Here is a 16157-nt window from a genome sequence, read left to right on the forward strand (position 1 = left end):
TCTGGGGTCCGTTCTGTGGTCTGGTCCGGGTCCGGTCTGCGGTCTGGTCCGAGGTCCGGTCTGCGGTCTGGTCCGGGGTCCGGTCTGGGGTCTGGTCTGTGGTCTGGTGCGGGGGCTGGTCTGTGGTCCGGTCTGTGGTCCGGTCTGTGGTCTGGTCTGTGGTCTGGTCTGTGGTCTGGTCCGGGGTCCGGTCTGCGGTCTGGTCCGGGGTCCGGTCTGCGGACTGGTCCGGGGTCCGGTCTGCGGTCTGGTGCGGGGTCCGGTCTGCGGTCTGGTGCGGGGTCCGGTCTGCGGTCTGGTGCGGGGTCCGGTCTGCGGTCTGGTGCGGGGTCCGGTCTGCGGACTGGTCCGGGGTCCGGTCTGCGGTCTGGTGCGGGGTCCGGTCTGCGGTCTGGTGCGGGGTCCGGTCTGCGGTCTGGTCCGGGGGCTGGGGTCTGGTTCGGGGTCTGGGCTGGGGTCTGGTTCGGGGTCTGTGGTCTGGTTCGGGGTCTGGTCTGTGGTCTGGTCCGGGGGCTGGGGGCTGGTCTGCGGTCTGGCCCGGGGGCTGGTGCGGGGGCTGGTCTGCGGTCTGGTCCGGGGGCTGTGGTCTGGTCCGGGGTCCGGTCTGAGGTCTGGTCTGCGGTCTGGTCCAGGGGCTGGTCTGCGGTCTGGTCCGGGGGCTGGTCTGCGGTCTGGTCTGCGGTCTGGTCTGCGGTCTGGTCTGTGGTCTGGTCTGCGGTCTGGTCCGGGGGCTGGTCTGCGGTCTGGTGCGGGGGCTGGTCTGCGGTCTGTTGCGGGGGCTGGTCTGCGGTCTGGTCCAGGGGCTGGTCTGTGGTTTGGTCCGGCGGTCTGGTCTGGGGGCTGGTCTGCGGGCTGGTCTGGGGGCTGGTCTGCGGTCTGGTCTGGGGGCTGGTCTGCGGTCTGGTGCGGGGGCTCGTCTGCGGTCTGGTCCGGGGGCTGGTCTGCGGTCTGGTCTGGGGGCTTGTCTGCGGTCTGGGGGCTGGGGTCTGGGGTCCGGTCTGAGGTCTGGTCTGCGGTCCGGTCTGAGGTCTGGTCTGCGGTCTGGTCCGGGGGCTCGTCTGCGGTCTGGTCCGGGGGCTCGTCTGCGGTCTGGTCCGGGGGCTGGTCTGCGGTCTGGTCCGGGGTCCGGTCTGCGGTCTGGTGCGGGGGCTGGTCTGCAGTCTGGGGGCTGGGGTCTGGTCTGGGGTCCGGTCTGAGGTCTGGTCTGCGGTCTGGTCCGGGGGCTGGTCTGCGGTCTGGTCCGGGGGCTGGTCTGCGGTCTGGTGTGGGGTCCGGTGCGGGGTCTGGTCTGCGGTCTGGTGTGGGGGCTGGTCTGTGGTCTGGTGTGGGGGCTGGTCTGTGGTCTGGTCTGGGGGCTGGGGTCTGGTCCGGGGTCTGGTCTGCTTTCTGGTCCGGGGGCTGGTCTGCGGTCTGGTCTGGGGGCTGGTCTGCGGTCTGGTGCGGAGGCTGGTCTGGGGGCTGGGGTCTGGTCCGGGGGCTGGTCTGCGGTCTGGTCCGGGGGCTGTGGTCTGGTCCGGGGGCTGTGGTCTGGTCCGGGGGCTGTGGTCTGGTCCGGGGGCTGTGGTCTGGTCCGGGGGCTGTGGTCTGGTCCGGGGGCTGTGGTCTGGTCCGGGGGCTGGTCTGTGGTCTGTTTCAGGGGCTGGTCAGCGGTCTGGTCTGGGGTCTGGTCTGGGGTCTGGTCAGCTGTCTGGTCCGGGGTCCGGTCTGGGGTCTGGTCTGCGGTCTGGTCTGGGGGCTGGGGTCTGGTCCGGGGTCCGGTCTGTGGTCTGGTCCGGGGTCCGGTCTGCGGTCTGGTGCGGGGTCCGGTCTGCGGTCTGGTGCGGGGGCTGGTCTGCCGACTGGGCTGGGGTCTGGTCCGGGGGCTGGTCTGCGGTCTGGTCCGGGGGCTAGTCTGTGGTCTGGTGCAGGGTCTGGTCTGCGGTCTGGTGCGGGGTCTGGGCTGCGGTCTGGTCCGGGGGCTGGTCTGCGGTCTGGTCCGGGGGCTGGTCTGCGGTCTGGTCCGGGGGCTGGTCTGCGGTCTGGTCTGGGGTCCGGTCTGGGGTCTGGTCTGTGGTCCGGTCCGGGGTCCGGTCTGCGGTCTGGTGCGGGGTCCGGTCTGCGGTCTGGTGCGGGGTCTGGTCTGCAGACTGGGCTGGGGTCTGGTCCGGGGGCTGGTCTGCGGTCTGGTCCGGGGGCTAGTCTGTGGTCTGGTGCAGGGTCTGGTCTGCGGTCTGGTGCGGGGTCTGGGCTGCGGTCTGGTCCGGGGGCTGGTCTGCGGTCTGGTCCGGGGGCTGGTCTGCAGTCTGGTCCGGGGGCTGGTCTGCAGTCTGGTCCGGGGGCTGGTCTGCGGTCTGGTCTGGGGTCCGGTCTGGGGTCTGGTCTGCGGTCTGTTGCGGGGGCTGGTCTGCGGGCTGGTCTGCGGTCTGGTCCGGGGGCTGGTCTGTGGTCTGGTCTGCGGTCTGGTCCGGGGGCTGGTCTGCGGTCTGGTCCGGGGGTTGGTCTGCGGTCTGGTCCGGGGGCTGGTCTGCGGTCTGGTCCGGGGGCTGGTCTGCGGTCTGGAGGCTGGTCTGCGGTCTGGTCCGGGGGCTGGTCTGCGGTCTGGTCTGGGGGCTGGGGTCTGGTCCGGGGTCCGGTCTGTGGTCTGGTTCGGGTCCGGTCTGGTCCAGGGTCCGGTCTGCGGTCTGGTCCGGGGTCCAGTCTGCGCTCTGGTCCGGGGTCCGGTCTGGGGTCTGGTCTGCGGTCTGGTGCGGGGGCTTGTCTGCGGTCTGGTCTGGGGGCTGGGGTCTGGTTCGGGGTTTGGTCTGTGGTCTGGTTCGGGTCTGGTCTGCGGTCTGGTCCGGGGGCTGGTCTGCGGTCTGGTCCGGCGGCTGGTCTGCGGTCTGGTCCGGGGGTTGGTCTGCGGTCTGGTGCGGGGGCTGGTCTGCGGTCTGGTCCAGGGGCTGGTCTGTGGTTTGGTCCGGCGGCTGGTCTGGGGGCTGGTCTGCGGTCTGGTCTGGGGGCTGGTCTGCGGTCTGGTCTGGGGGCTGGTCTGCGGTCTGGTGCGGGGGCTGGTCTGCGGTCTGGTGCGGGGGCTGGTCTGCGGTCTGGGGGCTGGGGTCTGGTCTGGGGTCTGGTCCGGGGGCTGGTCTGCGGTCTGGTCCGGGGGCTGGTCTGCGGTCTGGTCTGGGGGCTGGGGTCTGGTCCGGGGTCCGGTCTGCAGTCTGGTGCGGGGGCTGGTCTGCGGTCTGGTGCGGGGGCTGGTCTGCGGTCTGGTCCAGGGGCTGGTCTGTGGTTTGGTCCGGCGGCTGATCTGGGGTCTGGTCTGCGGTCTGGTGCGGGGGCTGGTCTGCGGTCTGGTCCGGGGGCTGGTGCGGGGGCTGGTCTGCGTTCTGGTCCGGGGGCTGTGGTCTGGTCCGGGGGCTGTGGTCTGGTCCGGGGGCTGTGGTCTGGTCCGGGGGCTGTGGTCTGGTCCGGGGGCTGTGGTCTGGTCCGGGGGCTGGTCTGTGGTCTGTTTCGGGGGCTGGTCAGCGGGCTGGTCAGCGGTCTGGTCCGGTCTGGGGTCTGGTCTGTGGTCTGGTCTGGGGGCTGGGGTCTGGTCCGGGGTCCGGTCTGTGGTCTGGTCCAGGGTCCGGTCTGCGGTCTGGTGCGGGGTCCGGTCTGCGGTCTGGTGCGGGGTCCGGTCTGCGGTCTGGTGCGGGGTCCGGTCTGCGGTCTGGTGCGGGGTCCGGTCTGCGGTCTGGTGCGGGGTCCGGTCTGCGGTCTGGTGCGGGGTCCGGTCTGCGGTCTGGTGCGGGGGCTGGTCTGCGGTCTGGTCCGGGGGCTGGTCTGCGGTCTGGTCTGGGGTCTGGTCTGTGGTTTGGTGCAGGGTCTGGTCTGCGGTCTGGTGCGGGGTCTGGGCTGCGGTCTGGTGCGGGGTCTGGTCTGGGGGCTGGTCCGGGGTCCGGTCTGAGGTCTGGTCCGGGTTCCGGTCTGCGGTCTGGTCCGGGGGCTGGTCTGCGGTCTGGTCCGGGGGCTGCTCTGCGGTCTGGTCCGGGGGCTAGTCTGTGGTCTGGTGCAGGGTCTGGTCTGCGGTCTGGTGCGGGGTCTGGGCTGCGGTCTGGTCCGGGGGCTGGTCTGCGGTCTGGTCCGGGGGCTGGTCTGCAGTCTGGTCCGGGGGCTGGTCTGCAGTCTGGTCCGGGGGCTGGTCTGCGGTCTGGTCTGGGGTCCGGTCTGGGGTCTGGTCTGCGGTCTGTTGCGGGGGCTGGTCTGCGGGCTGGTCTGCGGTCTGGTCCGGGGGCTGGTCTGTGGTCTGGTCTGCGGTCTGGTCCGGGGGCTGGTCTGCGGTCTGGTCCGGGGGTTGGTCTGCGGTCTGGTCCGGGGGCTGGTCTGCGGTCTGGTCCGGGGGCTGGTCTGCGGTCTGGAGGCTGGTCTGCGGTCTGGTCCGGGGGCTGGTCTGCGGTCTGGTCTGGGGGCTGGGGTCTGGTCCGGGGTCCGGTCTGTGGTCTGGTTCGGGTCCGGTCTGGTCCAGGGTCCGGTCTGCGGTCTGGTCCGGGGTCCAGTCTGCGCTCTGGTCCGGGGTCCGGTCTGGGGTCTGGTCTGCGGTCTGGTGCGGGGGCTTGTCTGCGGTCTGGTCTGGGGGCTGGGGTCTGGTTCGGGGTTTGGTCTGTGGTCTGGTTCGGGTCTGGTCTGCGGTCTGGTCCGGGGGCTGGTCTGCGGTCTGGTCCGGCGGCTGGTCTGCGGTCTGGTCCGGGGGTTGGTCTGCGGTCTGGTGCGGGGGCTGGTCTGCGGTCTGGTCCAGGGGCTGGTCTGTGGTTTGGTCCGGCGGCTGGTCTGGGGGCTGGTCTGCGGTCTGGTCTGGGGGCTGGTCTGCGGTCTGGTCTGGGGGCTGGTCTGCGGTCTGGTGCGGGGGCTGGTCTGCGGTCTGGTGCGGGGGCTGGTCTGCGGTCTGGGGGCTGGGGTCTGGTCTGGGGTCTGGTCCGGGGGCTGGTCTGCGGTCTGGTCCGGGGGCTGGTCTGCGGTCTGGTCTGGGGGCTGGGGTCTGGTCCGGGGTCCGGTCTGCAGTCTGGTGCGGGGGCTGGTCTGCGGTCTGGTGCGGGGGCTGGTCTGCGGTCTGGTCCAGGGGCTGGTCTGTGGTTTGGTCCGGCGGCTGATCTGGGGTCTGGTCTGCGGTCTGGTGCGGGGGCTGGTCTGCGGTCTGGTCCGGGGGCTGGTGCGGGGGCTGGTCTGCGTTCTGGTCCGGGGGCTGTGGTCTGGTCCGGGGGCTGTGGTCTGGTCCGGGGGCTGTGGTCTGGTCCGGGGGCTGTGGTCTGGTCCGGGGGCTGTGGTCTGGTCCGGGGGCTGGTCTGTGGTCTGTTTCGGGGGCTGGTCAGCGGGCTGGTCAGCGGTCTGGTCCGGTCTGGGGTCTGGTCTGTGGTCTGGTCTGGGGGCTGGGGTCTGGTCCGGGGTCCGGTCTGTGGTCTGGTCCAGGGTCCGGTCTGCGGTCTGGTGCGGGGTCCGGTCTGCGGTCTGGTGCGGGGTCCGGTCTGCGGTCTGGTGCGGGGTCCGGTCTGCGGTCTGGTGCGGGGTCCGGTCTGCGGTCTGGTGCGGGGTCCGGTCTGCGGTCTGGTGCGGGGTCCGGTCTGCGGTCTGGTGCGGGGGCTGGTCTGCGGTCTGGTCCGGGGGCTGGTCTGCGGTCTGGTCTGGGGTCTGGTCTGTGGTTTGGTGCAGGGTCTGGTCTGCGGTCTGGTGCGGGGTCTGGGCTGCGGTCTGGTGCGGGGTCTGGTCTGCGGTCTGGTCTGGGGGCTGGTCCGGGGTCCGGTCTGAGGTCTGGTCCGGGTTCTGGTCTGCGGTCTGGTCCGGGGGCTGGTCTGCGGTCTGGTCCGGGGGCTGCTCTGCGGTCTGGTCCGGGGGCTGGTCTGCGGTCTGGTCCGGGGGCTGGTCTGCGGTCTGGTCTGGGGGCTGGTCTGCGGTCTGGTGCGGGGGCTGGTCTGGGGGCTGGGGTCTGGTCCGGTCTGTGGTCTGGTCTGGGGTCCGGTCTGCGGTCTGGTCCGGGGTCCGGTCTGGGGTCTGGTCTGCGGTCTGTTGCGGGGGCTGGTCTGCGGTCTCGTCTGGGGGCTGGGGTTTGGTCCGGGGTCCGGTCTGCGGTCTGGTGCAGGGGCTGGGGCTGGTCTGCGGTCTGGTGCGGGGGCTGGTCTGCGGTCTGGTGCGGGGGCTGGTCTGCGGTTTGGTCCGGGGGCTGGTCTGCGGTCTGGTCTGCGGTCTGGTCCGGGGGCTGGTCTGCGGTCTGGTCCGGGGGCTGGTCTGCGGTCTGGTCCGGGGGCTGGTCTGCGGTCTGGTCCGGGGGCTGGTCTGCGGTCTGGTCTGGGGGCTGGTCTGCGGTCTGGTCCGGGGGCTGGTCTGCGGTCTGGTCCGGGGGCTGGTCTGCGGTCTGGTCTGGGGGCTGGGGTCTGGTCCGGGGTCCGGTCTGTGGTCTGGTTCGGGTCCGGTCTGCGGTCTGGTCCAGGGTCCGGACTGGGGTCTGGTCCGGGGTCCGGACTGGGGTCTGGTCCGGGGGCTGGTGCGGGGGCTTGTCTGCGGTCTGTTCTGGGGGCTGGGGTCTGGTTCGGGGTTTGGTCTGTGGTCTGGTTCGGGGGCTGGTCTGGGGGCTGGTCTGTGGTCTGGTTCGGGTCTGGTCTGCGGTCTGGTCCGGGGGCTGGTCTGCGGGTCAGGTCTGTGGTCTGGTCCGGGGGCTGGTCTGTGGTCTGGTCCGGGGGCTGGTCTGTGGTCTGGTGCGGGGTCTGGTCCGGGGGCTGGTCTGTGGTCTGGTTCGGGGGCTGGTCTGTGGTCTGGTCCGGGGGCTGGTCTGCGGTCTGGTCTGGGGGCTGGTCTGCGGTCTGGTGCGGGGGCTGGTCTGGGGGCTGGGGTCTAGTCCGGTCTGTGGTCTGGTCCGGGGTCCGGTCTGCGGTCTGGTCCGGTCTGCGGTCTGGGGTCTGGTCTGCGGTCTGTTGCGGGGGCTGGTCTGCGGTCTGTTGCGGGGGCTGGTCTGCGGTCTGGTCTGGGGGCTGGGGTTTGGTCTGGGGTCCGGTCTGGGGTCTGGTCTGCGGTCTGTTGCTGGTCTGCGGTCTGGTGCGGGGGCTGGTCTGCGGTCTGGTCTGCGGTCTAGTGCGGGGGCTTGTCTGCGGTCTGGTCTGGGGGCTGGGGTCTGGTTCGGGGTTTGGTCTGTGGTCTGGTTCGGGGTCTGGTCCGGGGGCTGGTCTGTGGTCTGGTTCGGGTCTGGTCTGCGGTCTGGTCCGGGGGCTGGTCTGCGGGTCAGGTCTGCGGTCTGGTCCGGGGGCTGGTCTGTGGTCTGGTCCGGGGGCTGGTCTGTGGTCTGGTGCGGGGTCTGGTCCGGGGGCTGGTCTGTGGTCTGGTTCGGGGGCTGGTCTGTGGTCTGGTCCGGGGGCTGGTCTGGGGTCAGGTCTGCGGTCTGGTCCGGGGTTTGGTCTGCGGTCTGGTCCGGGGGCAGGTGGGGGGGCTGGTCTGCGGTCTGGTCCGGGGGCTGGGGTCTGGTCCGGGGGCTGGGGTCTGGTTCGGGGTTTGGTCTGTGGTCTGGTTCGGGGTCTGGTCCGGGGGCTGGTCTGAGGTCTGGTTCGGGGTCTGGTCTGCGGTCTGGTCCGGGGGCTGGTCTGCGGTCTGGTCCGGGGGCTGGTCTGCGGTCTGGTCCGGCGGCTGGTCTGCGGTCTGGTCCGGCGGCTGGTCTGCGGTCTGGTCCGGGGGCTGGTCTGCGGTCTGGTCCGGGGGCTGGTCTGCGGTCTGGTCCGGGGGCTGGTCTGCGGTCTGGTCCGGGGGCTGGTCTGCGGTCTGGTCCGGGGGCTGGTCTGCGGTCTGGTCCGGGGGCTGGTCTGCGGTCTGGTCTGGGGGCTGGTCTGCGGTCTGGTGCGGGGGCTGGTCTGGGGGCTGGGGTCTAGTCCGGTCTGTGGTCTGGTCCGGGGTCCGGTCTGCGGTCTGGTCCGGGGTCCGGTCTGGGGTCTGGTCTGCGGTCTGTTGCGGGGGCTGGTCTGCGGTCTGGTCTGGGGGCTGGGGTTTGGTCCGGGGTCCGGTCTGGGGTCTGGTCTGCGGTCTGGTGCGGGGGCTGGTCTGCGGTCTGGTCTGCGGTCTAGTGCGGGGGCTTGTCTGCGGTCTGGTCTGGGGGCTGGGGTCTGGTTCGGGGTTTGGTCTGTGGTCTGGTTCGGGGTCTGGTCCGGGGGCTGGTCTGTGGTCTGGTTCGGGTCTGGTCTGCGGTCTGGTCCGGGGGCTGGTCTGCGGGTCAGGTCTGCGGTCTGGTCCGGGGGCTGGTCTGTGGTCTGGTCCGGGGGCTGGTCTGTGGTCTGGTGCGGGGTCTGGTCCGGGGGCTGGTCTGTGGTCTGGTTCGGGGGCTGGTCTGTGGTCTGGTCCGGGGGCTGGTCTGGGGTCAGGTCTGCGGTCTGGTCCGGGGTTTGGTCTGCGGTCTGGTCCGGGGTTTGGTCTGCGGTCTGGTCCGGGGGCAGGTGCGGGGGCTGGTCTGCGGTCTGGTCCGGGGGTTGGGGTCTGGTCCGGGGGCTGGGGTCTGGTTCGGGGTTTGGTCTGTGGTCTGGTTCGGGGTCTGGTCCGGGGGCTGGTCCGTGGTCTGGTTCGGGGTCTGGTCTGCGGTCTGGTCCGGGGGCTGGTCTGCGGTCTGGTCCGGGGGCTGGTCTGCGGTCTGGTCCGGCGGCTGGTCTGCGGTCTGGTCCGGCGGCTGGTCTGCGGTCTGGTCCGGGGGCTGGTCTGCGGTCTGGTCCGGGGGCTGGTCTGCGGTCTGGTCCGGGGGCTGGTCTGCGGTCTGGTCCGGGGGCTGGTCTGCGGTCTGGTCCGGGGGCTGGTCTGCGGTCTGGTCCGGGGGCTGGTCTGCGGTCTGGTCCGGGGGCTGGTCTGCGGTCTGGTCCGGGGGCTGGTCTGCGGTCTGGTCCGGGGGCTGGTCTGCGGTCTGGTCCGGGGGCTGGTCTGCGGTCTGGTCTGGGGGCTGGTCTGCGGTCTGGTCCGGGGTCTGATCTGCGGTCTGGTCCGGCGGCTGGTTCGGGGGCTGGTCTGCGGTCTGGTCTGGGGGCTGGTCTGCGGTCTGGTTGGGGGTCCGGTCTGCGGTCTGGTCTTGGGTCTGGTCTTGGGTCTGGTTGGGGGTCCGGTCTGCGGTCTGGTCTTGGGTCTGGTTGGGGGTCCGGTCTGCGGTCTGGTCTTGGGTCTGGTGCGGGGGCTGGTCTGCGGTCTGGTCTGCGGTCTGGTTGGGGGTCCGGTCTGGTTGGGGGTCCGGTCTGCGGTCTGGTCTGCGGTCTGGTCCGGGGTCTGGTCTGGGGTCTGGTCTTGGGTCTGGTCTTGGGTCTGGTTGGGGGTCCGGTCTTGGGTTCGGTCTTGGGTCTGGTCTTGGGTCTGGTTGGGGATCCGGTTGGGGGTCCGGTGCGGGGACTGGTCCGCGGTCTGGTCCGGGGTCTGGTCCGGGGTCTGGTCCGGGGTCTGGTCCGGGGTCTGGTCTTGGGTCTGGTCTTGGGTCTGGTCTTGGGTCTGGTCTTGGGTCTGGTCTTGGGTCTGGTCTTGGGTCTGGTCTTGGGTCTGGTCTTGGGTCTGGTCTTGGGTCTGGTCTTGGGTCTGGTCTTGGGTCTGGTCTTGGGTCTGGTCTTGGGTCTGGTCTTGGGTCTGGTCTTGGGTCTGGTGCGGGGGCTGGTCTGCGGTCTGGTCCAGGGGCTGTTCTGCGGTCTGGTCCGGGGGCTGGTCTTGGGTCTGGTCTGCGGTCTGGTTGGGGGTCCGGTCTGGTTGGGGGTCTGGTCTGCGGTCTGGTCTGCGGTCTGGTCTGCGGTCTGGTCCGGGGTCTGGTCTTGGGTCTGGTTGGGGGTCCGGTCTGCGGTCTGGTTGGGGGTCCGGTCTGGTTGGGGGTCTGGTCTGCGTTCTGGTCTGCGTTCTGGTCTGCGTTCTGGTCTGCGTTCTGGTCTGCGTTCTGGTCTGCGGTCTGGTCTGCGGTCTGGTCTGCGGTCTGGTCCGGGGTCTGGTCTTGGGTCTGGTTGGGGGTCCGGTCTGCGGTCTGGTCCGGGGGCTGGTCTTGGGTCTGGTTGGGGGGCTGGTCTGCGGTCTGGTCCGGGGGTTGGTCTTGGGTCTGGTTGGGGGGCTGGTCTGCGGTCTGGTCCGGGGGCTGGTCTTGGGTCTGGTTGGGGGTCCGGTCTGGTCCGGGGGCTGGTCTTGGGTCTGGTTGGGGGTCCGGTCTGCGGTCTGGTCCGGGGGCTGGTCTTGGGTCTGGTTGGGGGTCCGGTCTGCGGTCTGGTCTTGGGTCTGGTCTTGGGTCTGGTTGGGGGCCCGGTCTGCGGTCTGGTCTGCGGTCTGGTCTTGGGTCTGGTTGGGGGTCCGGTCTGCGGTCTGGTCCGGGGTCTGGTTGGGGGTCCGGTCTGCGGTCTGGTCTTGGGTCTGGTCTTGGGTCTGGTTGGGGGTCCGGTCTGCGGTCTGGTCTTGGGTCTGGTCTTGGGTCTGGTTGGGGGTCCGGTCTGCGGTCTGGTCTTGGGTCTGGTCTGGGGTCTGGTTGGGGGTCCGGTCTGCGGTCTGGTCCGGGGGCTGGTCTTGGGTCTGGTTGGGGGTCCGGTCTGTGGTCTGGTCTTGGGTCTGGTTGGGGGTCCGGTCTTGGGTCTGGTTGGGGGTCCGGTCTGCGGTCTGGTCTTGGGTCTGGTTGGGGGTCCGGTCTGCGGTCTGGTCCGGGGGCTGGTCTTGGGTCTGGTTGGGGGTCCGGTCTGCGGTCTGGTCTGCGGTCTGGTCTTGGGTCTGGTTGGGGGTCCGGTCTGCGGTCTGGTTGGGGGTCCGGTCTGCGGTCTGGTCTTGGGTCTGGTCTTGGGTCTGGTTGGGGGTCCGGTCTGCGGTCTGGTCTTGGGTCTGGTTGGGGGTCCGGTCTGCGGTCTGGTCTTGGGTCTGGTCTGGGGTCTGGTTGGGGGTCCGGTCTGCGGTCTGGTCTGGGGTCTGGTTGGGGGTCCGGTTGGGGGTCCGGTCTGTGGTCTGGTCTTGGGTCTGGTTGGGGGTCCGGTCTGTGGTCTGGTCTTGGGTCTGGTTGGGGGTCCGGTCTTGGGTCTGGTTGGGGGTCCGGTCTGCGGTCTGGTCTTGGGTCTGGTTGGGGGTCCGGTCTGCGGTCTGGTCCGGGGGCTGGTCTTGGGTCTGGTTGGGGGTCCGGTCTGCGGTCTGGTCCGGGGTCTGGTTGGGGGTCCGGTCTGCGGTCTGGTCTTGGGTCTGGTCTTGGGTCTGGTTGGGGGTCCGGTCTTGGGTCTGGTCTTGGGTCTGGTCTTGGGTCTGGTCTTGGGTCTGGTCTGGGGTCTGGTTGGGGGTCCGGTCTGCGGTCTGGTCCGGGGGCTGGTCTTGGGTCTGGTTGGGGGTCCGGTCTGCGGTCTGGTCTTGGGTCTGGTTGGGGGTCCGGTCTGCGGTCTGGTCTTGGGTCTGGTCCGGGGTCTGGGGTCTGGTCTTGGGTCTGGTCCGGGGGCTGGTCTTGGGTCTGGTTGGGGGTCCGGTCCCCCCAGCCAGTGACCTCTCTTATTATTGTGGGTTTTGTCTCGTCAGCGCCTCCAAGAAGAAGATGCAGCGAGTGTCTAACATCTCCATCGCCGTCATGTATTGCATGTATTTCCTGGCCGCGCTCTTCGGATACCTCACCTTCTATGGTAGGTGCTCAGCGGGGGAGGGGCGCTGGGTGCGATGCTCTGCAGGTGCTGGGCCTGATGTGACGGCTACAGGTCATACACAAATCGTCCCTGGAGGAGGGCGAGGCCCAGAAACGTGGAAGAAATTATAGCGCCATAAATCAGAGCACAGGAGGACTGAAGACTGCTCACAGCTGAAGGTTTGCTACAGTTATATCCAGGACTCCTGGACTCCAGACATACCAGTTACTTTACTGGTCCATTGTAGGGTCCTGCAGCTGCACTGCTCCCCCTATGGTACAGGTCCTGCAGCTGCACTGCTCCCTCTATGGTACATGTCCTGCAGCTGCACTGCTCCCTCTATGGTACAGGTCCTGCAGCTGCACTGCTCCCTCTATGGTACAGGTCCTGCAGCTGCACTGCTCCCTCTATGGTACAGGTCGTGCAGCTGCACTGCTCCCTCTATGGTACAGGTCCTGCAGCTGCGCTGCTCCCTCTATGGTACAGGTCCTGCAGCTGCACTGCTCCCTCTATGGTACAGGTCCTGCAGCTGCGCTGCTCCCTCTATGGTACAGGTCCTGCAGCTGCACTGCTCCCTCTATGGTACAGGTCCTGCAGCTGCACTGTTCCCTCTATGGTACAGGTCCTGCAGCTGCGCTGCTCCCTCTATGGTACAGGTCCTGCAGCTGCGCTGCTCCCTCTATGGTACAGGTCCTGCAGCTGCACTGCTCCCTCTATGGTACAAGTCCTGCAGGTGCACTGCTCCCCCTATGGTACAGGTCCTGCAGCTGCACTGCTCCCCCTATGGTACAGGTCCTGCAGCTGCACTGCTCCCCCTATGGTACAGGTCCTGCAGCTGCACTGCTCCCCCTATGGTACAGGTCCTGCATCTGCGCTGCTCCCTCTATGGCACAGGTCCTACAGCTGCACTGCTCCCTCTATGGTACAGGTCCTGCAGCTGCACTGCTCCCTCTATGGTACAGGTCCTGCAGCTGCACTGCTCCCTCTATGGTACAGGTCCTGCAGCTGCACTGCTTCCTCTATGGCACAGGTCCTACAGCTGCGCTGCTCCCTCTATGGTATAGGTCCTGCAGCTGCACTGCTCCCCCTATGGTACAGGTCCTGCAGCTGCACTGCTCCCTCTATGGTACAGGTCCTGCAGCTGCACTTCTCCCCCTATGGTACAGGTCCTGCAGCTGCACTGCTCCCTCTATGGTACAGGTCCTGCAGCTGCACTTCTCCCCCTATGGTACAGGTCCTGCATCTGCACTGCTCCCCCTATGGTACAGGTCCTGCAGCTGCGCTGCTCCCTCTATGGTACATGTCCTGCAGCTGCACTGCTCCCTCTATGGTACAGGTCCTGCAGCTGCGCTGCTCCCTCTATGGCACAGGTCCTACAGCTGCGCTGCTCCCTCTATGGTACAGGTCCTGCAGCTGCACTGCTCCCTCTATGGTACAGGTCCTGCAGCTGCACTGCTCCCTCTATGGTACAGGTCCTGCAGCTGCACTGCTCCCTCTATGGTACAGGTCCTGCAGCTGCGCTGCTCCCTCTATGGTACAGGTCCTGCAGCTGCACTGCTCCCTCTATGGTACAGGTCCTGCATCTGCGCTGCTCCCTCTATGGCACAGGTCCTACAGCTGCACTGCTCCCTCTATGGTACAGGTCCTGCAGCTGCACTTCTCCCCCTATGGTACAGGTCCTGCAGCTGCACTGCTCCCTCTATGGTACAGGTCCTGCAGCTGCACTGCTCCCTCTATGGTACAGGTCCTACAGCTGCACTGCTCCCTCTATGGTACAGGTCCTGCATCTGCGCTGCTCCCTCTATGGCACAGGTCCTACAGCTGCACTGCTCCCTCTATGGTACAGGTCCTGCAGCTGCACTGCTCCCCCTATGGTACAGGTCCTGCATGAGCAGGCTTCGGTCACAATGGAAACCATGAGTAAGCTTGTATTGTTCTTTCTATCACTACTCCCATCTTCCCTCAGATCGCGTGGAGTCGGAGCTCCTGCACACATACAGCTACGTGGATCCCTTTGACATCCTGATCCTGTGTGTTCGTGTGGCCGTCCTTACCGCCGTCACCCTGACCGTGCCCATAGTGTTATTCCCGGTAAGAGCAGCGTGGTGTGGGGGGTCCTGGGGGGCACTGACCGCTCTGGCGTTGGCTCCTCCCCTCTGACTTGTCTCTCTCAGGTCCGGCGCGCCATCCAGCACATGCTCTTCCAGCACAAGGAGTTCAGCTGGATCCGCCACACCATCATCGCTGCCGTGCTCCTCACACTCATCAACCTGCTGGTCATCTTCGCGCCCACCATACTGGGAATATTCGGCATCATCGGTGAGGTTCATGGTCTGGAGAGGGTGGACCTGGGCGCAGTGTAACGTCTAGATTGGGGTTGGCAGCAGATAGTCAGGACTTCTTCTGTGATGACCCGGGGTCGGGGCCCCTTGGCGATCGCTCATTTCTTAGACGTCTTCCTTCCTTGTGCTGCAGGTGCCACCTCCGCTCCGTGTCTGATCTTCATCTTCCCCGCCATCTTTTACATTCGTATAATGCCCAAAGACAAGGAGCCCAACAAATCACCGCCCAAGATCCTGGTAGGTACCACCCAATCTCCATCCACTTCCTGTATCCCAGACGAGCCCCCAATAACGCATTGTCTCCGCAGGCTGCTTGCTTTGCCGGTCTCGGGGTTCTCTTCATGATCATGAGTCTCAGTTTCATCATCATCGACTGGACAAGTGGAAACAGTAAAAGCAGCGGAAGCCACTAACCCGTCCCTGTAGACCACCCTGCCCCCTCATCACCCCAGGACTTTATATGCTGCTGGCCAATGGTAATGCTTCAGTCTCTCCGTGCCCTGGGAGGGGCTGTCCATGAAGGGAAGGACACCATATTGTCTTCTCTCCTGCCCCAGACATTAGGGGGGAAACATCCATATAATTAAACCAACATATCCATCGTGTGCCAGGTCCTCGGTCCAGCCCCGTGGGAAGGAGTCGGCCATATTTCTCTTCCATTGCATGGCTCCAGGCAGCCGGGCTCTAGATGTAGGAGAAGACTCCTAGGATATAAGACCCAGGATGATGGAGGATCACATGACCTCCTCCGCAGGGTCAAGTGAACCATGAATTGCCCCGTAGTGGTGGGAGATAATCCCTCATCAGATGCCTGCAGAGGAGGGGGCCCCGGGGCCCTGCTGGGCATTTCATGGTACACAAAGAGCGGCATGTATGAAATCCGCTCACGTCTCCGGTCGCTGACAGCCGGGGGGTTCTGTGCCTCGCCGTGCCCCGCGCCTCTTCACTCAGACTCGGCAGAACAATCGCAAAGTGTTTTATATTCTGCACAAGATCCTCAGAGTGGAAGGGGAACAGGAGCCAAACATGTGCCCGGGCGGGGGAGGGGTGCAAACACGTAGGGAGGGGGCGCCCTCCGGCCAATCACAGGGGAGACGCTGATAACCATCAACAAACAGGTCACTGCCCCTAACACCATGAGAACCACCGAGGCGCCAACACCCCCCCCCCCCCTGATTTACCTCCAAGTTCTCACCATCATTGTCCGGCTGCTGCCTGCAGACCCCCAGACCCACAATGCACAGGGAAGATTTAGCATAAGATAGTAAAAGGGCGGAGCTGTGACCACCTGCATTATCTGTGATGACTAGGGCGTTGTAGTGGGAGGGGCTACAATGGCTGGGATCATGTGACCAGGGTGGGCGTGGACTGATGACCTCATCACTAGGAGACTTTGTAAACTGTAAAATAATATTTTGTTCTTATTTTTACATTTTGTAACTACTTTGTATTAATATATAGTAGATTATTAGGCCCCTCCCCCAGCTGGGGGGAGGGGCCTCGCTGGTAACTTTGTAAATTATGACTTTAGTATTTTGGGGAGAAGGAAACATTCACTGAATCTTTATATGTGAAATAAAATATAACACAAACTGCGGCCTCTGATTCCCTGCCGTATCCTCCAGCCGTACAACCCTCATCATGCACCGACAGCCACTACCCCCATCATTTACCGACATTTACTACCCCCATCATTTACCGGCATTCACTACCCCCATCATTTACCGACATTTACTACCCCCATCATTTACCGGCATTCACTACCCCCATCATTTACCGACATTCACTACCCCCATCATCTACTGACATTCACTACCCCCATCATCTACCGACATTCACTACCCCCGTCATTTACCGACATTCACTACCCCCATCATCTACTGACATTCACTACCCCCGTCATGCACCGACATCCACCGCCCCCGTCATCTACTGACATTCACTACCCCCATCATCTACCAATATTCACTACCCTCATCATCTACTGACATTCACTACCCCCATCATGCACCGACAGCCACTACCCCCATCATTTACCGACATTTACTACCCCCATCATTTACCGGCATTCACTACCCCCATCATTTACCGACATTCACTACCCCCATCATCTACCGACATTCACTACCCCCATCATCTACCGACATTCACTACCCCCATCATCTACTGACATTCACTACCCCCATCATCTACCAATATTCACTACCCCCGTCATTTACCGACATCCACCGCCCCCGTCATCTACTGACATTCACTACCCCCATCATCTACT

General features: G+C 66.2%; 1 protein-coding gene across 3 annotated transcripts in view; it reads left to right on the forward strand.

Annotated features, from left to right (window-relative positions):
- LOC140103609 (sodium-coupled neutral amino acid transporter 3-like) overlaps positions 1–15477 on the forward strand; it is a 115317-nt gene extending 99840 nt beyond the window's left edge. For all 3 annotated transcript variants that reach the window (XM_072126753.1, XM_072126751.1, XM_072126752.1), the window contains 5 exons: positions 11443–11543; positions 13510–13634; positions 13718–13862; positions 14019–14122; positions 14194–15477. In XM_072126753.1, the coding sequence (XP_071982854.1) occupies positions 11443–11543; positions 13510–13634; positions 13718–13862; positions 14019–14122; positions 14194–14298 (580 nt within the window). In that variant the 3' untranslated portion in view covers positions 14299–15477. The remainder of the gene's footprint in view (positions 1–11442; positions 11544–13509; positions 13635–13717; positions 13863–14018; positions 14123–14193) is intronic.
- The last annotated feature ends 680 nt before the right edge of the window (positions 15478–16157 follow it).

This window comes from Engystomops pustulosus, chromosome 10 (genome assembly GCF_040894005.1).
Source record: "Engystomops pustulosus chromosome 10, aEngPut4.maternal, whole genome shotgun sequence".
NCBI classification, from domain to species: Eukaryota; Metazoa; Chordata; class Amphibia; order Anura; family Leptodactylidae; genus Engystomops; species Engystomops pustulosus.